This window comes from Stenella coeruleoalba (genome assembly GCF_951394435.1).
Source record: "Stenella coeruleoalba genome assembly, chromosome: 17".
NCBI lineage: Eukaryota > Metazoa > Chordata > Mammalia > Artiodactyla > Delphinidae > Stenella > Stenella coeruleoalba.
This window is the reverse complement of record NC_137163.1, coordinates 5,974,184-5,999,826: the sequence shown is the minus strand read 5'-3', so window position 1 is coordinate 5,999,826 and position 25,643 is coordinate 5,974,184. Positions and strand designations below refer to the sequence as shown.

The 25,643-nt window shown below is 40.9% G+C and overlaps 1 protein-coding gene across 14 annotated transcripts in view; it reads left to right on the top strand.

The window, feature by feature from the left end:
- KHDRBS3 (KH RNA binding domain containing, signal transduction associated 3) overlaps window positions 1–25,643 on the top strand; it is a 623,624-nt gene that overhangs the window by 521,819 nt on the left and 76,162 nt on the right. For all 14 annotated transcript variants that reach the window (XM_079901866.1, XM_079901864.1, XM_079901860.1 and 11 more), the window contains 2 exons: window positions 1,077–1,195; window positions 19,246–19,362. In XM_079901866.1, coding sequence (XP_079757992.1) covers window positions 1,148–1,195; window positions 19,246–19,362 — 165 coding nt within the window. In that variant the 5' untranslated portion in view covers window positions 1,077–1,147. The remainder of the gene's footprint in view (window positions 1–1,076; window positions 1,196–19,245; window positions 19,363–25,643) is intronic.

The window sequence follows — 25,643 nt, the reverse complement described above, 5'->3', positions numbered from 1 at the left end:
GGAGTATGGGTATAGGAGAAGCTTTCTTTTACTTTTATATTCTGTGATACTGTTTTAACTTTTCACCATATGTATATTTTATTTTTATAGAAAAATGTCAAAATTAAAAGTACCCTGGAAGAATTTTTTCCAGCAACAATAACAAGAATTATCTATGTAAACGTTTACATTTCACATACTTCTGTTTCAGTGTATATTGTTCCCATGCAGATTCTATATAGAATGATCAGTGTTACAGGATCAAAACTTAGGATAATACAAGAAAGGAAACAAAATGATCAGCTCATTTGGAGACTTAGTAATTATCTTTATTTTTAGAAGCTTTGGTCGGAAGCTGCAGAGCTAAGCTAGAAATGGTAGTAGCATTGTGCATGAAGTGCTTTGTGAGTATCGTGGTGGGAGGGACTGAGTTTCCCACTGCTGCTGCTGCTGCCCAGTTGAGGAAAGGGACCGTAACACATAAAAGGTAGTATTTAATGTGGTTGAATCTCGAAGGAGATGTGTGACATTGAAATCATCAGAATAACATCACAAGAAGAGAAAAGAGCATTAACAAAGCCATGAGCTTGTGATTGGGCTTGTCACTTGTGAGGAGGGAGGATTTGGTGGGGGAGGTCGACTGACAGAAGGTTGTCCAGGGCTTTTAAGGCCATCTTGGAGAACCCATTCTTGATGGGAAACGCCTTGGAGAGCCAGGCGGGGTTTGATAAATAGGGATGTCGGTGCTTGGTAACGGTGAGCTGAGAATAGTCTCTGGCTTTTCTTTGCCATTTGATCGGCCTTTTCCTAGGATTCCAAAAGGCCCCAAAGAATCTATTTTTATGTTTGTGTTTGTTCCCTTCCATTAGCTTGGGCGATTGAGACTTCACGTTGTAGTGCCCTGGTGTGTGCGTTTTCCCGCTGTACTGGTGGAGAATCATCCAGACAATGGGACATATGTCATTACCTGAAAAAACTGTAGCCATCTGAAGTCCCTATTCTGTACTGGGTTTCTTGCCACCGTAGAGCCAAGGAGAACCCCCAGCCTCTGGAGTTCTAAGTCAGACACTTCACAGTTGTCTGTTTTTCTTCCACAGAAATAGAAAAGTTTCACAAAGGAGAAGGCAAGGACGAAGAAAAGTACATTGATGTGGTGATTAATAAGAACATGAAGCTGGGACAGAAAGTGTTGATTCCTGTAAAACAGTTCCCTAAGGTAAGACCGTGAGCCTGCACTGCAGGTGTGTCAGAGCTTATCACAGGGGAGCGCACGCTCCGTTTACGTTCTGTTTGGTGTGTTCTTGAGGTGTTCTCCCTTAGCACGACGCCCCAACACACATACTTTTACAATCAGGTGAAACCTTATTTGGTGATTCTGTCCCTCCTGTTTGGCGTGAGTTGCGGAACTCTAAAATTTATTCTTCTGAGTTACATTTTGGACTTTGGACAGCCTGTTCAACTTCTTCCTGCTGTAGTTTCTTCGTTTGTAAGATAAGGTTGGATTGATAAGAAATAAGGTTATCCATGTTAAATGCTTGGCCATAGGGTTTGGCACATAAATGCTTAAAATATTCCCTAATTATTCTAGAAAAAAGTTTGATTTTTATTCACTGTAAGTGTTATTTTATGACATTTGGCACAGTTACAATAGGTGCTTTAAAGTCTAATTCTAAAATCTTGATCATCTCAGATTTGGCCTAAATTGATCTTCTTTTTACTCTGCTTTTCTTTTTTCTTTCCTCTGAGTGTCCATGTACATGATTTATGCATACTGTTGTATATATTAGTAGTTAATTTCTTTTGATTGCAGAACAATAACCCAGTACCTGAAAATACCACAATGTATTTATCCATTTGCCTGGGCAGTTTTCAGTTCGGGGTTATTATAATTAAATTTCTGGGAACCTTTTCGTACATTTTGTGACCATACGTTTTCGTTTATTTTTAGTAACTATTTAGGGTTTAAATTGCTGTGTATTTAGTTTTATAATGAATCGCCATGATTGTTTTCCCAAAGTGGTTGTATTTGTGGCCTTCCTAGAACAGTGCATGCACAGTTGTGGCTGCTCCATATATCTAAATCCATATTTGATGTTGTCAGTCTCCTTAATTGTAGCCATTCTGACAGGGTATTGGTATTTTCTTGTGGTGTTAATTTGCATTTCCCTGTTGATTAATGATTTTGTGTACTTTTTCATGCACTTATTGACCATTTATATATCTTCAATTTTGAAGTCTCTTTTTAGATCTTTTGCCGCTCCCTGAGTGGGCTGTATGTCTTCTTTTCATTGAGTTGTAGGAGCTTTTTTTTAATATATCCTGGCTACAGATCTTTTGTTGGATATACGTTTTGTGAATATTTGACTCAGTCTGTGGCTTGCCTATTATTTTCTTAACAGAGTTTTTTGATAAGCAGAAGTTTTAAATTTTGATGACGTCTAATGTATCAAGTTTTTCTTTTATGATTTTACCTTCTGTCAACTAAGAAATCTTTGCCAACCTCAAGGAAATGTTAGAGTCCTTTATAAGTTATAGTCTCCTGTGTTTCCCCTAAAAGCTTTACCATTATAGCTTTTAATTTTACGTCTGTGATCCATCTCAAATTAGTTTTTGTGTATGGTGTGAGAAAGACAGTCAAAATTCATTTTTTCTTCCTATGGATATCCAGTTTTTTCAGTACCATTTGCTGAAAGATATTTTCCTCCCATGGATTGTGTTGGCATCTTTGTTGGAAACTGGATGACTGTGTTAAGTGAGGGTCTATTTCTGTACTTTCTGTTTTGCTTCATTGATCTATTTATGGATCATTATGCCGGTACCATACCATCTTCATTACTGTTGCTTTTTATAGTAAGACGTGAAGTTAGGTAATGTAGTCCCTTCAACTTTGTCCTTTTTCAGGATTGCTTGCATATAGATCCTTTGCAATTCTATATAAATTTATTGTTTTATTTTCACAAAACATTCTGCTGGGATTATGATTGCCGTTGCATTGAATCTGTTGATCAGTTTAGGGAGTTCTGACATCTTAACAATATTAAGTCTTCCCTTCCTTGAACATGGTATATCTTTCCATTTAGATTTTTAATTTCTGTCAGTAGTGTTTTGTACTTTTTAGGGTAGAGGTCTTGTCTTTTGTTGAACTTATTCCTAAGTGTTTCATGTTTTTTGAACACTTTTGTGAAGTATTTCGAAATCTTGTTTTCCAATTTTTTTGCCTCTACTATAACCTTTTGCCTCTAGTATAAACCTTGTATTCTGCTACCTTGCTAATAAATTCACTTGTTCTAGCAAGTTGTTTTATAGATTCCTTAGAATATGCTATGTACATAATCATATCATCTGCATAAACAGTTTACTTCTTTCTTCCCAATTTTTATGCTTTTTATTATCTTATTATTGTATTGGCTAGGATCTCTAGTATAATGCTTGAATACAAGTGGTGACGTTAGGCAGTTTTCTCTTGTTCTCAGGCAATGTGGAAAACATTCAGTATTTTACCATTAAGCATGATAAAGCTGTGAGGTTTTTTTTGTAGGTGACCTGTATCTGGTAGAGGAAGTTTTCTTCTATTTTAGTTTTGCTGAGAGATTTTATCCTGACTGGGTGATGAATTTTGGTGAATACCTTTTCTGCATCTATTGAAATGAACACAGGATGTTTCTCCTTTATACTGTTAATATAGTGAATTTTATTGATTGATTTGGCTAAATTAAACCAGTTTTGCATTCTTGGGTTAAACCCTACTTAATGATGTATTATCCTTTTTATACATTGTTGGATTCAAATGCATCTGTATTCATGAGTGATAGTGGCCTATAATTTATACACACACACACACATATAGAAGTGTTCTTTCCCTCCTCCCCCCCCAAAAAAAAAATGCATGTCAGTTTGGTGCTATTGTTTTCTTTATTATTAGATAGAATTCACTAGTGAAGCTGTCTGGGGCCTGGAGTTTGGTGGTGAAAAGCTCTTTTCGAATACATATATTTATATATGAATCAAATATAAGTTCTTCAATGTCTTTAATTGACAAGGCACTAATCAGATTTTCTATTTCATCTTTTGTGAAAATTGTTTTGTGTTTTTCAAAGGATTTGTCTATTTCATCATAATATTTCAGGCATTGCTTCTTTAAATACTTTTTCTGATCCTTTCACTCCCCGCCCTTTGAGACTCTAATTACAGGTACTTTCAACCTGTTGATATTCTCGAAAAGATTCCTGTGACTCTGTTCACTTTTGTTATTAGTTTTTTCCCCCTCTTCTTCAGTTTGGATCATTTCTGCTGCTGTATCTTAAACTCATTGACTCTTTCCTATGTCATCTTTATTTTTTTGGTAAAGCCTATCAGATAAAATTTTTGTATCACGTATTGTACTTATCTGTTTCAGAATTTATATGTGATTCATATATAAATATATGTATTTGGAAACATGTTTTTTTCTTTGCCGGGATTTTCCATTTATTGCAGGTGTTATATTATCTTGTGTAATTGAGCACAGTTAAAATAGGTGCTTTAAAGTCTCTAATTCTAAAATCTTAGTCATCTTAGATTTGATGTGAATTGATACTCTTTTATCTTGATAATGTCATATATTTCCTATTTTTTATATGTTGAGTAATTTTGGATTGTATACTGGACATTGTGTTATACTGTGGAAATTGGATTCTGTTATGTTTCTTTGAGGGATGTTGATATTTTTGGATTCAGATGCAGACTCTGTCGGATAGGAGTGCAGAACTCAGTTTACTTCTCAGTTTGACTTTTGCGTTTATTTTTGGCATACATGACTGACAGATTTTATACACAAAATTTGGGGCTCCTCAAGTCTAACTCTCATTTCTAGTATTCCTCCCACACATTTCAGCACTATGGTTGCCTCAAACTCTGCTACGCAGCTAAAAGCTCTACAATCAGTGAATTCACCCAGCCATTCCCTTCTTCCAAGTCTTGACTCCCTTGTAGAACCTCCTTGCTTTTGAGCATTCTGCAGAGGCTTTAGATGTTTGCTTTTTGTATTTTGTTCAGCGTTTGAGAATTTTTAGTTGTTTACCGAGAGACAGTCAGCCTGTTAGGAACTTACTCAACCATACTTACAAAACTGAAGATATATAATACATTTTAGTAAACAGAAAACTGTTATGAGCATTTTATAGACACACTCATGACTAAACACAGCATGGATTATGGAAACTTTTATAAATTGATTCACCAGGCTTGATGTGCTCAATATGCAGTTAGGTAGAAAGATGCACAGACACCATCCCCAACTTTAAAGAGTTCATAGTCTGGTAGATAATTAATCTGAAGTTAATACTCTGTTGTGTATGAGTTAAGTATGTGAAATAAAACCTCAAATGTTGTTTTTCAGTGTCAGCTTTGATGAGAGTAGGGGAAGACGAATTATAATTTCTGTGTCTCACAGAGAGCAGAGTCCATGTCAAGTCCTCATAATGTCTGAAGTAGGCTGCTTAGAAATCTGCTTTCAGAATGCTGAAAAGGATATTTCTGCTTAGCAAATTGAGCATTTGAGTTTCAAGCCAGCCTTGTGGAAAGGCTAATACAGGACTTGCATCAGTTCTAAGAAAAAGCTTTCATGCTGGTATCCGTTAATAGTCTGAGATGGAGGAAGCTGGCAGTACTTGCCCCTCTGGAATAGCAATGGGCAGAGGCAGCTTGGTGTGGAATTGAGGCTATTGTACACTTTCAGCTTCTGGGGCAAGAAAGAAGCACTGTTTGTGAAACTCCAACTAATAAAATGATTTCCATTAATTGAGTAATTTCTCTCAATGAACCATTTCAGCACTCTTTCAATGGTAAAACACCGAACATGAGTCTTTAAGTATTCAAACCCAAAATATATTTGCTCTCTTGAGCATATGTGCGAGCTTGCAAAGTGTGAAACGCAAATAAACACTGTTTCATGATTTTTTTTTTAACGACTTTAAGCTATAGAAATTGTCCTCCAAAGTTTCCCCGTGGGTAAACCCTAACCCTTGGTTCTGGGCAGTGACTCGATGTAACAGAGTTAATCTAAGTGCCAAATCAACATTGGAACACGGCACCCTGTCTGTGAGGACCTTAAATGCCTTGCGGTTTAGATTTTACATTGATTTTTTTCTTTAATTCACTGTTTCCTTCATCATTGATCCCATCTATCCATTCATATACTAACATTTATTAAGGGTCTTCTCTGAGCCAGGAATTGTGCCTGGAAAACAAAACTGATTAAGACATGTCCTTTTGTCACAAGAAGCTCTCCGTTTTGTGGGGAATACAGATGAATAACTTAATTTAGTATAATACAGTGTGAGGCGTTCAATGTTGGGGTGCTCTAGAAAGACAGAGGATCATGCTGACAGTGTCAGAGAAGTCTTCCCTAAGGCTCTGAAGGAGCTGGCTGGGTAGGGGTCAGAAGTAAGACAGGGTGAGATGGAGGGATGGCCACGACAGGGGGATACAGGGCAGAGGGCATTTGAGAAACTACCAGCCATTGTACTTGGCTAAGCAGGTTAATTTCAATAAGATGTGCAGGTTTTTATTGAGGATTTATAAATAAAGTGATAAGGGAGCAGTGAATGGAGGCTGATCCCTCATCACTTTACTTATATAAGGTAGGGTTGGCCAAGGGGGGGGCTGTGAAGTTAGAACAGGAAGTGACCTTTGAGCTGCTTTGGAGTATGAGGTGGGTTTCTCCAGGTGTTTAATTATTGGAAACTATTTCAGGAAATGGAATGCCACATGTAAAGTCACGCTAGGGTAAAAGAAGGCTTATGCACCATTTTAAAAAGTCAGTTGTCATATGAAATTGAATTATATCTGTATATATCATTATGCATACATGCTCTACTGCTATGGTAAGATTGTCTTTATTATACTGTTAAATAAAAGAAAGAAAAGCAACATGTAGGACAGATAATACCCTAGTTGAACATTTATTTTAAGAAAAACTAACTTGAATCTTACTAGCAGTTATTTTCTGGAGGGTAAGGATCATGTGCTCTTTTCTACTTTACATGTTTCTGTACTTCAATGTTTTAATAATAACTTGGTGTCACTTTTATAATTAGTATAAAAAAAAAATTCCCATTTTGGGGGAAAAAAAGTGCCCGAGATTGTTAACTTAGGAGATACCTGTGTACTTTGATTACGGTTTTTAAGATTTAGTGTACTGAGTTAGATTCTACAGGTTTAAATTAGATGTATTCATTTTCATAATTTGGTAATTGTTGTCTAATCTCTCAGCATTCTAATGCTTACATATTATTTTCAGTAACTTTATATTAGGCAATATACATTGCCTAATATACATCTTACATTAAATATTTTCCTATTATGTGCATATTTTAAATTTGATATATTTGCTGTCTCACAGAAGTTCTTTGGTTAAGAGTCTTTGAGAGAGAAGAGCGAAGTATTTATTGAATTAAAGCTCGAGAAGCTTTCTTTTTAAAGTTGGCTCGCATTTTCCCCTGTAGTGAATTGCAGACAATTAAAAACCCACGGATTTACTACTGGGCGGAAGGAAGCCTATTCCATAGAAATCATCATGGCTATCAAAATTTTCCTAGAATGGTAAATATTTGACAGTCACATCGATATGTTAAAAGTTGCCTTTTCCGTGACTCCTAATTAATTTTTGGAGCAAATAATGTTGTTTCAAGAGGATTCATGTGAAAATCCTTATTATTTTTGGTGTCCAGTTGATACTTTACCTGTAGAAATAAAATGATAATGCACTTGTTTGTTAGTCCTTACGTGCCATTACCGAAATCCACAATGCTGTCTAGGGGGGATTTTGAAACTTGTTGGTGTCGAGGAAGCCTGATAATAAAAATCATCACTTAAAGACACATGTGTTTATGACAAGTCATGGTCAGTGTCGCTCCTGGTATCCATTACATCTTGGACCCTCTGGGGAAGCAGAAGGGCCACTCTGGAACACGGAGCCTTAGGAAAATGTGCTGGCCCGCAGTCCGTTGCTTCACTGAGCGCAAGTCCCCTTCCAGGCCAGCCCTCTCCCACCTTGACGACCCGTGTCTTACAGTGGGAGCGGGAGGAAAGCGCAGCTGTAAGTAGAGATGAGCCTCTTCGAGGCTACTTTCGTTCTTTTCTCAGAGGTCTTCTCTGGACCCTTGAGGTCTTGCGATACACGCCCCTATGTCATGAGAATTAGAAAGTTAAGTTGGTATTTGTGAATATGATAGCTTTCAAAAAACACTGTGAAGGAATTTCACATCTTATGCTGTGACTTTTCCCTTCTCCTCTTTTAAAATGCTTGATTATTGACCCAGAAAGCAGCCCTTGAACTTAAAGTTGTTAAGTGGACTTCAGAAACAGCAATGCATATATTAAGGGGCTTGTGACAGAATTTACTCACGTTTTGTTTGCAGGGGGTGTTATTGTTATTACTATTACTATTTTATTGAGTCAAATGAAAATTTGGTTATCTATAGGTCCCCCAGAACCTCATTACATTTAGAAGAGTAGAAATGCTACCATTATATGTACTTTGGTCACAATGCAGTGCATTTAGAAATTAAAGTCCGTGATGAATATTGTTCTGTGTAAATCTTTTGTTACATCACTGCTTATTTTTGAGAGGTGATGGAGGATCGGTCTCTTAAGTGTGTTGCTGAGCCAAAAGGTAAAACAACTTTAGTGCTTAGCGATATGTTACTGGCTTAGATGTGTTAAGTGTTATTGGACGGCTCATTTTGGCTCTGGGCCCCATGAAGACCTCCCAGTTGGATCACCTGAAAATTGCACAGCTGTACTGTTGGACACAGGAAATTTGAACAAAGCTTAACCCCTCTCTTCTAGGATTCCAGCCACCTCACCTCCACCCCCCACCCCCACAGTGGAGTAAAATGGCAGAAATTCATTAAATGGCCCAAACTGTGAACTTTTATCAAAACAAGTAATTGACACACAGTTACATGAAACAGAGGGCACAGTATATACATTGATTCTGAGACACTTACAGAGGGGAAAGCAGTCAGGTTTAGAAGTCAGCCCCTCTTTGTTATGCCTACTAGCTCTGCCATTTACTAGCTTTCTGACACCAGATGTGTCACATCTTCCTTTCCCTCCCTCCCTCCCTCCCTCCCTTCCTTTCTCTCTCTCTCTCTTTTTTTCTTTCTTTCTTTTCTTTCTCTCTCTCTCTCTCTCTATCCCCCCTCTCCCTCCCCTCCTCCCCCCCTCCATCTCATCGGGCTAAACACTTACTGGACCACCTCCACTTGGATATCCTGCAGACTTCTTATCTTTGATGTGTCCATAAGTGAACTTCATACCTCTTCTTGGCCAACCTGGACCTTTCCCTGTGCTCCTATTTTAGTGAATGACAGACAGCCCCTGTATCTAAGAGCCCATGCCTAAAACTAGCATATCATTTTTGTCTACTAATTTCTCCTTCATTTACCTCTCCCCCTCCATTCTTGAAGTACAATGACATATGCACTTTATTACTCCTACTTTTAAAGTAATTCACATCTATTTCTATCTCTGCATTCCACTGCCACTCCTTACTTTAGACCACTGTCATCCATCACCCGGCCTTTTGTAATAGCCTCTTATCCAGTTTCAAATCCTCCATCCCATTCTCCACACTTGAAGCCAGACTATTGCAGTCTGGGATTTTCTGGATTAACAGTTTCAAACTTAAGTATATATGGGCTGCATTGCTTGTTTTATTTGTTTTGCTGTCCACCCAGTCCCCCACCCCCGCCCAAAGAATATTATCCAGCTTTGAGCATATAGAGATTAAAAAGTACATAAAGTAGATGATTTCAGATGGTGTGTCACTGTGTGTGTGATTTTGCCCATTTCATCTCCTGAAGAAGTTACTTGTGTACTTTACTTGACTGATTTTCAGGGTTGCTGATGTCTAAGTAAGTAGGGTTGTTTACCATTTTAAAGTAGATAACTGTGTTAAAATTACAGTCAGTGGAGCAATAGCAAATAATCTCAACCACTACCAATAATGCTTAGTGATTTCTGGTTGGCAAATTAATAAATTTAAATAATAGTATTTATATAGCTCTAATATGTTGCAATAATTTCTGCAGCAAAGAAAATCAATAAAAACTATGTTGACTAATGCCATTTGGTTTGGGGCAAAATAAACTTTAGTTTCACAAGTATGTATTGAGAAATCATTATGCAGGAAGGAAGATGAATAAAATATGGGTCCTAATTACTCTCCAGGGATTTATAGTCTAACAGGAGAACCACAGTAAATTTTACTAAATAATATAGGGTAAAGACTGAACTAACATAAGAGAAATAGATGGACACTGCAAGATTTTAAAAGAGTGAGGAAGAGTTATTTCTGGAGAAAGAATTACAGGTGGAATTAAATGTAGTCCTTAAGTATAAATTCAGAATGTTAACAAGCAGAGATCAGGGGGAAAGACAGAGTAACTCTTGGGCCAGAATGATTTAATTATGGGGAATGGTAGTTTGTAGCATTCGTTGGAATGGTGATGGCTAGCGTGGAAAGCCTTCAAGTGCTGTACTTGCGCATTAGATTTTTATACGGCCTAGGGAGCCCTGAAAGATTTATGACAGATACAAATAAACAAGTAGAATATATAGTAGGAAACATTCTGCATTATAAAAGATCTTGCCTTTTTTTTTTTTTTTTGAGTCCTCAACATTTAGGAATGATTGATTTAAACACAAGTTGGAATGACTTTTATTCCCTAGAAATTCAAGTTCTCATGTAAAAGTGATTGTTATTGTTAGAGGTGATTATCAGAATCGTGAAAATTATTGTCAGTAATCCAAAGCTTGACTCAGTTACTAACGATCCTAAGAAACAAGTGTTCTGTTACCAAAGAGGCTGCTCCATTTCCTATGAATGCCACGCTCCCAAGCTTGTTGTTAGGTTTACTACTGTTTGGAGTTTTGCATTTATGACATTGGCTTAATTCAAATGAGATCCGTATTCTGAACACCAACTAAGAGGTGGATTTATTTAATTAATCATTGTGTGAGTGGTTAAATTATTGGAACCTAAAATGGCTCGTAAAGCTAGTGAAAGTAGTGATCTGGTCTTTTCCTTTCAAGAGAAGAAGATAGGTAAAACAAGCCTTGTTTATTTTCTTTTCATTCTTGCCCTTGGGCAGGAATTAGGTGAATGTGGAGGTGATGAACCAAGTGTGTTTCCTGACAGTTTAATTCTTTCTCTCCAGTAAGGTCTAGAAAGAGAATATGGGGTGACGTTTTCCAAAGAGGGATGTTATGTCCAACCTTACATTTGGGTGCTAGAAGAACATGCTAGAACTTCTATTTCAATGTATGTATGTAGCGTATGGTTTCTGCATCTCAGGCACTGTTCTAAGGGCCTTACATGTGTTAACTTTTCACGTGTTAATCTTTACAGTTTTAGGAGGAAGGAATGATTATCTCCTGTTCACTTATGAAAAACTAAAAAACAGAGACGTTAAGTAACTTGCTAAATGTTATTACACAGTAACAGGCATTTGAACCCCAGAAGTCTGGCTCCAGAGCCCATGCTCCTGTTCAAGAGATTAAGCTTTATTAATATTTATTACACAGGTTAACACTAGTCCTATTACCTGGCACATGTGAGTCCAGGACAGTTGTGTGCACAGTGGGACAGGATGCTGGAGTAGAAGAGGGGATTCTCCGAGGCAGAAGCTCCCAGGTTTTAATCGCTCACTTGCTTTCAGTAATTGGGGCAGATAGCTGTGAATGTGCCTGCGTATGGATTCTTGGATTGCATCTACTAGTTTTAGTTCACTTACCTTTTTCAGTGGACAAAGATTGTTGCAAGAGAGACTGCGACTTCAGGGCCACTGTAGATGCAGTCGAAATGAGCAGGAAAACGGCAGAGCCGCTCCGTCCCCGTGCCCAGCGCAGGCTCGGCACGGGGACAGGGGGAGAGCAGCTCCTGTCCAGATGGGCGTAAGAAGAACAGTCTTTTCAAATTGGGACTGTTTTTTTACATCCACTATCGTTAATGATGAATCTCTTGACCTAAGTAAGGATCGAAATATTATTACCCAATGGTAGATCAGGTGTAGCATTTTAAAATAAATGTATACATACATATATATGCACACACACTCACATCCATTTTATGTGCATATAAACTGTAGTGCAGGGGCCAAGGATCCTTCTTGGCTGCCTAACTTAAGATCTGGAACACTGCACGTGATAGTCTGTGGGGAACACTTAGTCGCCATGGACTGCACCGGTGGACCTGCTTCCTTTCACCGCCTTCCTTTCTCACAATTTATTAGCTCTTCATTAAACTTGAGACATACACTGTATGCAAACAAAGGTTTTTTTATTTCTTTATATCCTCTCGTTTCTCACATCCTACTTCAGACCTGCCTCTACAGAAATGAATTACATTGTTTATGTATTACGTACCTCCTTATTTTAGTCTTTGTCAGATGCCTTTTTAATCATTTTTAATAAACACGTAGATTTTATACGACGCTCGATTACAAGATGTTGGACAGTTAGGACCATGTACCCAAAATACGCCTCCCTCCATCTGTGCCTGTGTGGTATACTTTAGGGTTCGTTTTAATTAAATCTTGGGTAGCGATTGGTACATTTTGGACGTTGATTTTGGTTGGTACTCATCAGTCACTCGCAGCGCATGAAATGCTGCTTCCTGTTGGGAGCTAGTGCGGCTCTCGTCTGTGGCTGAGGCACACGGGGGGTGAGTCAGGGTCCCTGCCCTCAGAGAGTGCCACCTCCATCCCCTCTTAAGGGAGGGAAGGCAGGCAGGTGATTGCTAGGCCTAGAAAAGACCGTGATGTTTGAGGCTCTTAAAACTTTTTGATAAATGACTGCTTCATCGTTTTTTGTCTGGGGCAGTGCGCCCCCCAGTGGCCACTCCCTGCGTTCCTGACCTGTATCGTGCGTGCCCTTCCCCTGAGTCTGTCCTGACCCTGCAGCTCCCTTTAACTGACAAGATGTGAACTTCCAGGCTGGAGCTTTAAGGGAGCCTGACAGCTTCTGCTTTGCTGACCTTGGAAGACATATACCATGCAAAGGTCCTCTCACCCCGAGGCCACCACGGGAGGTGGAAGCTTGGGATACCCAGGTGGAGGAGAATCAAACCAATAAGAACTGAGGTCCCCATCTGACAGCCACCACCGACTTAAGAGACATGGGGATAAGCCGTCTTGGAAGTGGGTCCTCCAGCTGCAGTTGGTCTGGCTGTTGCCACATAGAGCTCCCCCCAGGGCTCAGATTGCTGAACTGTGAGCAAATAAATAAAACGGTGGTTGTTCAAGGCCATTACATTTTGGGTTAGTTTGTTATGCAACAGTAGATGCCCAAGATGTCATTAAAGCATAACCTAGTCCCTCATTTTCTAATTACCAAGGCAGGTGCGGCTGTGTGTATGTCGGCTGGACCGGGGTTTTAGGGTCAGGTGGGAGGACGCTGAGGGGGAGAAGGGACTGTAATGGACCAAAGGAAGCTGCTTTTAGCGCATATGAGATTTATCCCAGACTCTTCTGTCGATGAAATAGTGAAGTACATTTAAGAAAAATAACTAATATACCAGGAGCATTAAGTAGTTCATGTTATAGTCAGGAACGATACCGTAGCGCTTTTGAGCATTTTTGCCATAGTGAACAGGAGGGATTCTACCATTGAGAGGACCTTTATGTTTTGAAATTCCTTTCCCTTTGTGCCAAAGAGTGTTTTCACTTTATGTTACTGCTGATACAGCCGTGGCCTTTTTAAAATAAAGCAACGATAGGCAGAAGACTAGGTTCCTGGATCCAGAATTTATTAACCTGTTCTTTTGCTTTTGTTGATCCAGTACAAGTTTTCTTTTTCTGAGTATTACTGTGTGTATTAAGACTGATGACGGGGGTTAAGATGTGACGATTCCACAGTTGAGTAAAACACATTTCCTCTTGTCCAAGGAGTACAACCTGAAAGGAGATGCTTTAAACCGTAGTTTGGTAAGTGGGAGAAAAGAAGGCAGGAGGAGAGGGAGTGCGGGGGGGCTAAGAGGGTCGAGGTGCCTGGAGGAGCCGCCCAGGCCTGCCAGACTCTGCTGAGCCCGGGAAGGGCTGGCTGTGTTGCGTTTGTCCTTTACACAGAAAAACTGAAACCCCCTTAGACCCCAGATTAAGTCCAAGCTCTTAGCCTGTATGGATGACTCTGCCCCTTCCTTCCCCACCCTGGCTGCTCTGCTCCATCAGGCTGGCCATCTTCTTATTTCGGAGAAGGTCCGTAGTGCCTGAGGGCTTTTGCACTTGCTACTCACAGTGCAGGAAAGTCTCTGTTTCCAGATCCTTGCATAGGTTGCAGCTGAGCTGACCATCGCAGGCCAGCCTGGTCTGACGTTGCCCAGCCTTCCATGACTACCCACGCTCTCAGTAGTTGGCTTCTGCCCACCTCCATAGACGCTTAGCAGTAATTAACAGACGTTGTGTCTGCGCTTCTGTTTTTCTTGTTTGTCATCCGGCTCTTCTGTGAGCAGATGGGGCTCAGTACGGACGCGGCCATTGCTTGTTTCGGTTCCTCACCCAGCACCTAGAACGTGTCTGCGCTTCACCAGTGTTGTAGCGAGAATAACACTTCCTGAGGGCTGGACACTGATGTCAGTACCTGTGTTGTTGATTTTGTCAATATTTAAAGAAACAAAACAAAGTGGGTTTTGTTGCCCTTCCTCCTGCAGATTAGGAGGGGAGATATAGGGGATGTGGCTCTGAGCAGATTTCAGTAGAGGCTGTTTTCCTCTCCCCCACTAGCCAAGGCAGGTGGTCTCAGGATTCTTCCCCGATCTTGCCTGTGAGCACTTGGGGGTTGGGGGTGCGGGTGGGGGTGAGTTCCTGCAGGAAAAACCTTTGAGAAGGTGTCAGCTCTCTAAATTCTGGGCTTTTGGTCTTCTCTGCTCTCATGCTCGTCTCCTGTCCAGAGAAGCAGGTGCTTGAGTCTTATCTCTCCCCGCAGGTGTCTGTACTCTCTCCAGCCGTGTGGTTAGTGTTTGCCGTGGCACTTCAGCATTAGTTTGTATTCTGTTCCGTTTTCTTCCTGTTTTAAGGGTGAGAGTGACGTTCTTTACAAGCTCTACATCTGAGCTGAAATGGGTAGTTCTTGGAACACGGTAATTTTGAGAAGCTGCAATGGGTCCAGAATGGCTAAAGTCAAAAGCAGGAGAGTGGTGAGACTGGGGAGGTGAGCAAGGGCGGTGCTGGAGAGGGCCTTGCACGGCAGTTCCGGGGCATGAGGACTCCTCGAAGGGGAGTCGGACAGTCCTGTTTGCAACAGAGATGTAACAAGGTCCCCTTTGGGTTAAGACCTCTCTGCTGATCCAGGGAGATAGAAGTGGATGCAGAGATGGAATTCTGCAGTGGGCAAGGTGAGGGATGGTGATGGCGGGACTAGTGGGTGTGGTGAGGCTACAGGAAAATGGGCAAGTTTAAGAGAGCTCTAGGAGTTCACATTGTTACGATACAATTCACTGATTCACTGGACATTGACTGAATGCCCTCGCCGCACAGGTGTTGGATCAGTGACTGCAAAAGGCCTCGTCACTGCCCTCATGGAATGAATGTCAGGTTTCTGGCTTGAGTTGCTGCATGGACGGTAGTGCCATTTGCTGGGAAGAATAACGTATCTGCTGCTGCTACGTTGGCAGAGATTACAAGTTCAGTTTTAGTGTTGAGTAAGAGGTCGATAAAGCATCCCTTTGTTAGACTAATCCACTTTTTGGTGAGCACCCAATTAAGGGAAACGCTTTAATGGAGACAGTGACATGTCCTTGATTGAGGCTTAGTTGTTTATGAAATGACAGCTTAACTTTAATTGTCCCCATGGAACAGTGTCATGTCACAAATGTAGTTTAGATCAATTAAAGCGAGTTCTTCCTTGATCTTTACTGGGGAAGAACATCATTATTGGATCTTATCCGTTATGTGGTAAAGCTCAAATATACTGTGTGTTGGTTTACCATCTTCATAATCCTTTGAAAAGTTTCCTATTTACAGTTGTAACACTTGTAATACAATAGTATATTTGTCATATAATAATTGGCATCTGGAGAAAAATCATTGGTCTTGGAAATAACACTTTTACCTGCGATTCAAATCTGCGCACAAATGAAATCATTAGTAAAAATGAAGGCTGAAATGTATTAGGTTCTTACTGTCTGTCTTGCCAATACACTCATCAAATAGAAAACAAATCCTGGCTTAAGGAAGGACAGACTTTGTATTTGGAAGGGTTTCTGGAAGATCAGGGAAAGGGGCTGCTCTTGTGATAGGGAGAGCTCTGAGCCTGAGGCCTGTCGGTGTCTCAGAGGTCAGACCACACAGAGAGAGAGTGGACGAGGCCGGGAAGGTGCAGGGACGTGGGGGGAGGACAGGACGGGGGGCAGGAAGGGACAGGCGGCAGAGAGCGTCTCGCCCAAGGCTGGTCCCTGGGAGCAGAGGGCCTGTCGCAGAGGCCTGTGCCAGCCCAGGTTGCCTGTGTGAGGAAAGGACAGAAGCTTAACTGGAGTTCGATCACGTCAGGTTAAGGGACATTCTCTGACTGATCACTGGAGACAAAAAGAACAGCTAATCTTTTATGGCGCAAAGAAAGGAGGGTCTGTGTCCAGCCTAGAGAAGCAAGGGGGTCGCCCGCGTCTGGGGAAGAGTAGTTCTCTGCAGTGAGCCGGTCCCAGGAGTGCAGAGGGTGCGTGGGCTTAGGTGACTTTCAGCAGGTCCCAGCCCTCAGCGCTGAATGCGCTACAACACACCATTGTAAAGCAATTATACTGCAATAAAGATGTTTAAGAAAAAGAAAAGAATTTTTGGTGGCTGCAAAATACATGGATAAATGGTAATGACCTTCTCTGGTAAAGACCAGAGAAAGCAGAATCCTGAGCTTGCAGGGCAAGAGAAAGCCAACCAGAAACATGCCTATTAGTGTGGGAAAACCTCGAGAAGACTCGGGCATTGTAGATACCAGTTAGCTGCATGTGAATTTATGGGGTGGAACTGACAAGAGGGAACTTGGTGGAAAGTGTGCATGAAAGTAGTTAGACCCCTGGATCCTCTCCCCAGCTGAGAAAAGCGGGCGTCTGCCCTTCTTAACCTAGCAACAGACGAGAGATTTCCTGAAGAGTTTGAATAAGAGAAACTTTAGGTTCTAAGACCCAGATGGATACGGCTGAGGGCTGCAGTGAGATGCCACACTGAAGATGTGGGAATTACTTCCTTTAAATAGAGGTGTGTGTGCTTCATGATGGGATTCTTCGTATTCTGGCAGCCAGGCTTATATACCTCCTCCTAGGAAGTTGGGGAATTCCTATTCGGGGAAATGCCTAGCACAAGGAAAAAGAAATACAGATACTGATATTTGAGTAGCTTTGGGTGAAAAGACTGGGCTGCTGTGTTGCAGTGAATTGTTATGTCCAGTTGTCAGATTGCACGTATGAAAGCAGAACATCCCGTTAACCTGCTTGAGCCTCAATTTAAAATTTTTAGGAACAAATAGCAGAGGATTACCAGTCATGCGAGGAAAGGCCATAGTGTAGCAAGAAACAGATTCTCAGAACGTGCAGGGTAAGGGGAATCTGTGGGAAGAAGCAGGCTCTGTGAGCTCCACGGCGTCAGGGAGGGGACAGCCACCGCCTTTGACGCCTCAGGAGGATAAGAATTTGTATTACTTCCAAAGTGCCATAAGGAAGGGACAGATATAAGAAACTGCTGTTAGTAGTGAAACATGTGATAGCAGAAATGAGAGAATCAGTAGAAATGTAGGAAACGTAATTAAATCTCCCAGAAAGTAAGACAGAGGGAGGTGAAGGAGGGAGGAAAAATCAGAGAAACTTAGAGATCCAACTCAGGAGGCCCAATATCCGACAGGGAACAAGAATGAGGGAGGGTGGGTTGAGACATTGATTCCCCGCCCCCCCCCCACCCCTTGTAGTAGTATTTGATATTTTAAACTCTGTAGACCTCACTTCTATATTTTTTAAAGTAATTTACTTAAAATTAAATTTTAAAAAGCAGAAAAAAAGATGACATGTAAAGGTTAAAAATAGACAATTTAGTTTTTGTTGAAGACCAATAAAATTGAAAATGGGCAAGGAAAAAATACCATTTTGACTTTTTAAAAGTACATATTTCAGGAAAATTACTTTAATTACCATAGTTAGAGACACGAGGAACGATTTTGTCTTAAAAACAGCAACAGCACAGCAGTGGCATGGCTCATGGAAGGTGGCTGATATCACAGCAGCAACTACGTGAGTTTGTGATCAAGAATCCTGCCAAAGAGAACAGTTTCTCTCGTGGTAAATAGGGCTGACTTTCTATTTGGAAGCAAGAAGAATTCATAATTATTGTAAGGCTTTTAGAAGTTGTGTGAAATTCCTATCAATAATTATTTCATTCAGTTGTATGTATTTATTCTCTATTAATGTGCTAAACATTGTTCTAAATGATTTGTTTATGTTGACCCATTTAATCCTCAAAATACCCTGCAAGGGTAGGTCCTATTGCCGTTCATTATTCCCACTTTACAGATGAGGAAACCAAGGCCTAGTGACCCCGAGCCCAGGGTCACTCGGCAAGAAAATGGAAAAGCCAGGTTTTACAACCATGGCAGTCTATCCTCAGAGTCCGTAGTACCCTTAATTAATTCACTGCTACTCTGCATGCTGACTAAAGAACCCTCCGCATCTAGGCTAAATAGATAGATAGATAGATAGATAGATAGATAGATAGATAGACAGGTGGATTTTGTCATAAAGCCTTGGTCAGCCACTGAAGGCGTAGCACTCCTCTAGGCCAGTGCACTCAGTGGTTGATTAACTGAGGCTTAAGTGCTGACCAGGTAGAAGAACCCAGACACTCCATGGTGACCAGTTTAGTGCACATTACAGGACACTTGGTGTCGTTTTTCCTCACCAGCAATCTAATTCCAGCACTGTTCGTGGTTAATGTTGAATGTGTGCTGAAATTGTCAGGATGGCAACTAAGGAATTCTGGGAATTAACTTCATTTATTGATACAATTTGTAAAATACAGCCATCACTGAAGTGATTTGGTAGAAAGAAATACATCCTTTGTTTGTTTGTTTTAGCCCTGTTTTATGTGGTTTGTGGGAAACATTATAGGGTGATGCATGTAGCAGTAACTTAAATACTTGTCGTTAGTCAATGATGTGTAGCATACTGACTGCAGTGTTTCCTAAAATTCAAGAAATAAATTATTTTCCTCAGATACGAATGTTACAAATTTGTCCTTTTGTTTCTCCTAGTTCAACTTTGTGGGAAAACTTCTGGGGCCACGTGGCAATTCTCTGAAGCGCTTGCAAGAAGAAACCTTGACAAAAATGTCCATCCTTGGAAAAGGCTCCATGAGAGACAAGGCAAAGGTAATACTTATTATAAACAATGGCTACTTTTTTAGTCAAGTTATATAATGTACTTTGAGATCATCCATGGTATTAGTACATATGATATAAAAGCTAACTAGGACCTCAAATGAAATTATGTGAAAATGCTATATATAGTGATATATTTGTGATACTATTTAGAAAATTCGGTCACTCTGGCCAGTTTCAGAATATGTAGTACCTTAAACCAAATCTGTAACTATTATTTTTATTTATAGAGTGAAATTGTAGCACCTGTGCTTTTGATTCTAGAAGCAATACCTTCTAGAAAGTACAGTGGTATTGAAATTATCATGAAGAGAAATGAAAGTTATCTATAGTCTCACCATTACTCTTTGCATTTTAGATTAGTTCTTTCAGGTCTTTTTTCTACGCCTGTGTTTCATATTGTTGACTTTATAAAGTATATGCTTTTATTTGCCCTTTTTGCCTTTCTTTTGATATGCTATGCATTTTACCAAGTTAAAATTGATTGTAAATGTTTTAATAATTACTTCCTGTTCTAACACATAGTTCTTCGTGCATGTATTCACATAACTGCCTCCTCTTCTAAATAAGCTAAAATTACTGAGTTATTTTTATTGATCACTTTCTTAAATATACCAATTCTGAAAGAAATTTTCACATTTCATAATGTGCTGTCGCTTATGTAGTTCTATTATTACTTTGTTGTTCTCTCATTATTAAAAAGATTTATACTACAGAGAACAAAATCCACATTGAGTGATCACTTTCCATGAAATGATTGTGTTAGAAAAAAAGTTATTTAGACAAAATCCAGCCTCCTCACAAAAAAGTCCATTTAACAGTAGCTTTTATAATTAAAAAAAAAAGCCACCATTTGTTTATTGAGCAGCCACTGTGAGTCAGGTACTCTGTGAGACATTTTACGTGCATTATTCCATGTTACCCTTGGAAAAATGGTGACAGATACATAATAGTTTCCTTATTTTATGCAAGAAAAGTGAGATTCAGAGAAACTAAATATATTATTGGATTAATCAGGGAAGTTCATTATATTATTTGATTAAAACATGGCTATATGTCAGACTCATATGGGATGCTGTTTAAAAATATAGAGTCCCGGACTTCCCTGGTGGTCCAGTGGTTAAGATTCTGCACTTCCACTGCAGGGGGCATGGGTTCAGTCCCTGGTCGGGGAACTAAGATCCTCCATGCTGCGCAGCGTGGCCAAAATTATGCGTGTGTGTGTGTGTGTGTGTGTGTGGAGAGAGAGAGAGAGAGAGAGAGAGAGAGTCCCATGCACCAACCTGTTTAGGGTGAAACCTCAAAATGAATTTCCAGTAGGTGTTTAAAAGATTCTAATGCATGGCCAGGTTAGGTTGACTGCTCACTAAACATCACTGTCTCAAATGATGTTACTCTGGTTCCCTGACTCATCTATCTATTCTGGCAGTAGGAGCAAGTGGAACTGTATATTGGTCAGTTGGTCAGAAATTATGTGTATCTTGTTGGAAAGCATCCCATCCTTGCTGATATCTTAATTAAGTTTTCAGGAAGGCCATCTGGTAATGAGGTCCATGATATGACCAGTGAAGCCCATAGACTTTGTGCTGCTCTTGTTTGTTATTAAGGGAGTTCCTTGGTGAGAAGCAACATTTTGTGCTCTGGCGGCAGTGATCAGGGCCCCCAAAGATCCTTTTACAGGTAGAAGGGAAGCAGGGAAGGCAAGTCTTTAGCCAGATTATATGTCCAAAACTAGCAAGTGCCTGGCTGTGCGTTTAATGAAAGGGATGCTAAATAGCATAGCAGGGCTGGGTGGTCCTCCCAGGCCATATTGCCATTTTAAGGGCTGGTGGTGGTTCTCTGCTGCTGGCATATTAGACAGTCAGCAGTGGCAGTAGCCTGGAATCCTTTTTGAGGGGAATCCGTGTTGTGGAGTAATGCATAACCGCTCTCCCTGTGAGGGTGGGATGAACTGGGAGATTGGGATTGACGTATACACGCTACTACATATAAAATAGATAACTAATGAGAACCTACTGTATAGCACAGGGAACTCTACTCAGTGCTCTGCGGTGACCTAAATGGGAAGGAAACCTAAAAAAGAGTGGATATATGTATACATATAACTGATTCACTTTGCTGTACAGCAGAAACTAACACAACATTGTGAAGCAACTGTACCCCAATAAAAATTAAAACAAACAAACAAAAACAAGACCTCTTTCCCTGTCACCATAGGTACTTTGTTCACGAGTCCTTTGAGTAGCATTGAGGTGGCTGGGGAATGAGGTGCTTTGACGTCTGCAGCAGTGGGTCCCCTTGGCTGCCTGGTCACCGAGTGCATGCTCTGCCTCACGTGGGGCTCCCTGTTCTTACACACTTGGGCCTCTTCCCAGACCACTTACCACCCCTTCACTAATCCTCTCATTTCTGTGTCCTTGACCACAGGGGTCAGCAAGTCAACAGGGGGATTCTGCAAGCGGCTGATCATTTACGTTCCATCAAGACACCTAGAAACTGAGGAAGTAGCGTAGTCCATTGGGCCCACGGTCAACGGCCTAGGAGCAGAAGCCCTTCACCTCTCGGCCCCTAAACCCCACTTCCATCGGCGGCCTTCAGCGGGGCAGCAGTTGCTCAGAGCCTAGTCTGTGAATCCTCAAACTGCATGAGTGTTTCTTCATCTCAGTGTGCAGTCATTCTAGTAAAAGCTCCCAGATCCTTACTGGGAAGACTGGGAGGAAGCGTCCAGTGCATACACATCAGGAGACGTTACAGTTACTATACTCACGCAGCCTTCTCCTCTAGATTTAGCTTAGCTCTTTTGTTCTCTGCATCTCTGGGGCAAGCAGGGATCTGATCTTAGGCCAGGAGGTGATAAAGGGTAGCAGTAGTAAAGCATGAGAATTGTCATCTCCTTTCAAGGAACTACCTTGGCTGTTCGAGACAGGCTTCTGCCAGTGTGGAAGGCTCAGTGGGACTTCAGCGTTTGTATACTCAGAGTTATTTGAATCTTTCCAAATGTTGCCAGTCCAGCTCCCAGATTTTCACTGTCCTCCGGACACCGTCCTAAGCCTCCCATAGCGATGACCAGGCAACGTGCTGGTCGTTAGCACACGCCTGAACTCTGCCTGGTCTGTTGACTCCATCAGCCTGTGGCCATAAGCGGTAGAATCTTCCGGGATGCTTCTGGCTCTGTGGGTCTTGGACTGATAATGCCGCGTGCTGAGTCTGTCATGTCCTTCTTTAAGTTCTTCAGTACAGTAGGAACAGCCCCTTTCACCCCACCCGGCCCACCATGTCTCCTCCTCGCCCGTCATGCTGTGCCAGGTGGTCCATCAGTTACACCTTCAAAAGCATTTCACTGACAGTAACCACAGGTGATAATTTAAGTAGACAGGTGTCCCATCTGCTGTATCGTAATCAGATCCTCACTGCCTGAACTCTTGAATACTGATTTCAGCTGATCCTTTTTACTAATTTTTAGTCTACAGAAAATTCTCAGTTAACAGTGTTTATTTCTAAAGAGATTTCCATTCCTTAGTACTAAAATCTCATCCTTTTAGATTTTCAGTGTTCACCATTTAAATTCTAATGTGAACATAATCATTTTCTTCTTGTATTTGCTACATTGACGATATTATAGGAGTCATTGCTGACAGGTATCAGGTGGTTACGTAGCACAATAATCACTATAATGCTGCGGTCTGTGGAGCCTTCAGTTTGTGCCAAACATGCTAGACGTTTTGCCCACCTCATCTATATTACAGAATAATAGAATAATTAATACTGTTGTTATGTAATAATAGTTATCATTACTATATTTATCATTTGAGTGCTTATTACGTGGTAGGCATAATTCTAAAGACTTCCTGTGTCTTTTGAATTACTACAATTCCTTTATTACTAATAACTCCTAATGACTGTTATAATCACTCCTTTATTACTACAACAACCCTTTGAGCAGTAGGTACCACGCTATTATTATCCATTTTAAAATCACCTCTTCAAGATGGGGATAAAGTAACGTCACCAGTCATTGGATTTGGGGTTTGAAAGCAGCACTTCAAACACAGTCTGTGTTCTTCCCCAACACTGCATTGCCTCTCATCATTAACCCAAGAAGTAACCCATTCATAACTGCTCAGTCTATGGAGCTGCGTGACAGCTGTGGTTATGGTAAGAAGGCCTTCCTGTTCCAGCTTAGGTTTGTAATAGCAATGAGAATGTTTGCCTATGAATCAACAATTATAACCTCTCATTAAAAGCATTAGTTTGGTGCCATATTAGAAAAAGATAAGAAATGTTCATTTCAGTAGTTCATGCTTTCAAAGATGAACTACTGTGCATAGAATCCAGTTTCTAAAACTTCAGCTGTGAAAGGCAGAGTCAGATCAAATGATTGAAAATGTTCCGATTAGAACAAGAACTAGTCCACCGTTGGCATGAAAGCATAGTCCTTTTCTTTTTTTTTTTTAAATTTATTTATTTTTGGCTGCGTTGGGTCTTCATTGCTGCGCGTGGGCTTTCTCTAGTTGTGGCGAGCGGAGTCTACTCTTGTTGCGGTGCGCGGGCTTCTCATTGCGGTGGCTTCCCTTACTGTGGAGCACGGGCTCTAGGCATGCAGGCTTCAGTAGTTGTGGCGCACGGGCTCAGTAGTTGTGGCTTGCGGGCTCTAGAGTGCCGGCTCAGTAGTTGTGGCGCTTGGGCTTAGTTGCTCCGCGGCATGTGGGATCTTCCCGGACCAGGGCTCAAACCCGTGTCCCCTGCCTGCATTGGCAGGCGGATTCTTAACCACTGCGCCACCAGGGAAGTCCCAATAGTCCTTTTCATACTTGACAAATTTTGAAGGAAAGGCGTAGGATATTATGGTAGCTTATGTTTGCTCTCCCTTCAAAAATATTTTTCTTCTTTTCTTTCAGTTTCTGGCCCACTTTCCATAAATGTGAAGGAAACTAGCATTTACTGAGTGCCTGACACGTAGAAGGCAGTGTCCTGGGCACTATATATACACTGTCTCCTGGGCCAGGCCTTTACGCAAGCTGCCTTTGTAGTCTTCTCAGTGGACCTACATTAATATACATGTGTTAACCCCAAATTGATTTTGCAAACTAAGTGTTGGATTACATATAACTTGTTCAAACTCACACACATACCTGGTGACCACCATGGCTAAAATTCAGGTTTATCTAACTCTAAATCCCCTGCCCTTTTCATGCTCTTTATTTTGATATGTCTTTTCTTTGTAAAAATTCAGATTAGTTAAGTAACAAAAGTTGAAGCCTTAAGGGGTGAAGTCAAGGGCCTGTGTGCCTCCTCATCCTCTTGGCTAATTTTGGAATCAACAGGTGCTGTTGCCAGGAATTCATGGGTTCTCTCTCTTACGGGGTGGGTTTTGGAGCGGCTAGGAAGGTTTCCTGCCGTTTAGAAATCACTCTAGGTGTAGATTCCTACTAATCTTAATCTCTCTGTCTGATTTTAATGTTGAGAACAAAGACTATTAAAAGAACCCGATTCTGTAATTGCTACTCTAACAAAGGCTTGTTAGAAAAAGATAATGGAGCAAAGTGAGTGGTCTCTTAATGATCTGGGGTTTTTTCCCCCCTGAATTTCATTATATCCACCAAAATTTTTTTAAATGTTTCTCATAATCATATAAAATCCTATAACAAAATTTTTCATTTATTTTATTCATTGTTTTATTCTCAGATATAGTGCCTGGCATGTAGAAATGGTTTTTTGTATGAATGAGCAAATGAACGTAGAAATGAATAAATAATATTTACCTATTCATTCAAAAATATTTGTTGAGCATCTACTATCTACCAAGCACTTTTCTAGACAAGGAGCATGCAGCCCCAAACAAGACAATCATGGGTTCTGCTCCATGGTGATCACCTTAAGTGAGAAAAATTAGAAAATGGACGAGCAAAAAGTAAGGCATTTTAGATAGTGGTAAATGCTTTGTGACAGCTCAGGGGCACACAGGGTAGCCAGTGCAGAAGTGAGCTTGGTTGCTTGGCCAGTCTGAGGAACACGAAGCGGTTCTCTGCAGTGCCTGGAGGGGTTGGGCCGGGCAGGCTGCAGAGCGCGTGGCCTTGGGGAGATGGCTGGAGGACTCCTGGGCCAGAGGCAGGACTTGAGACCCCTCCCACAGCAGCAGGAAGCCTTTGGGGTCTCCATAAAGGCCTGGGGACAGCAAGATCAGATTTATGTTTGAAACTTTCTTCCTTAGGTGGTGTTTGCTGTTGGGTGAACCTCTTGTGATAACCACGTGCCAGATAAGCTCGGGTAGT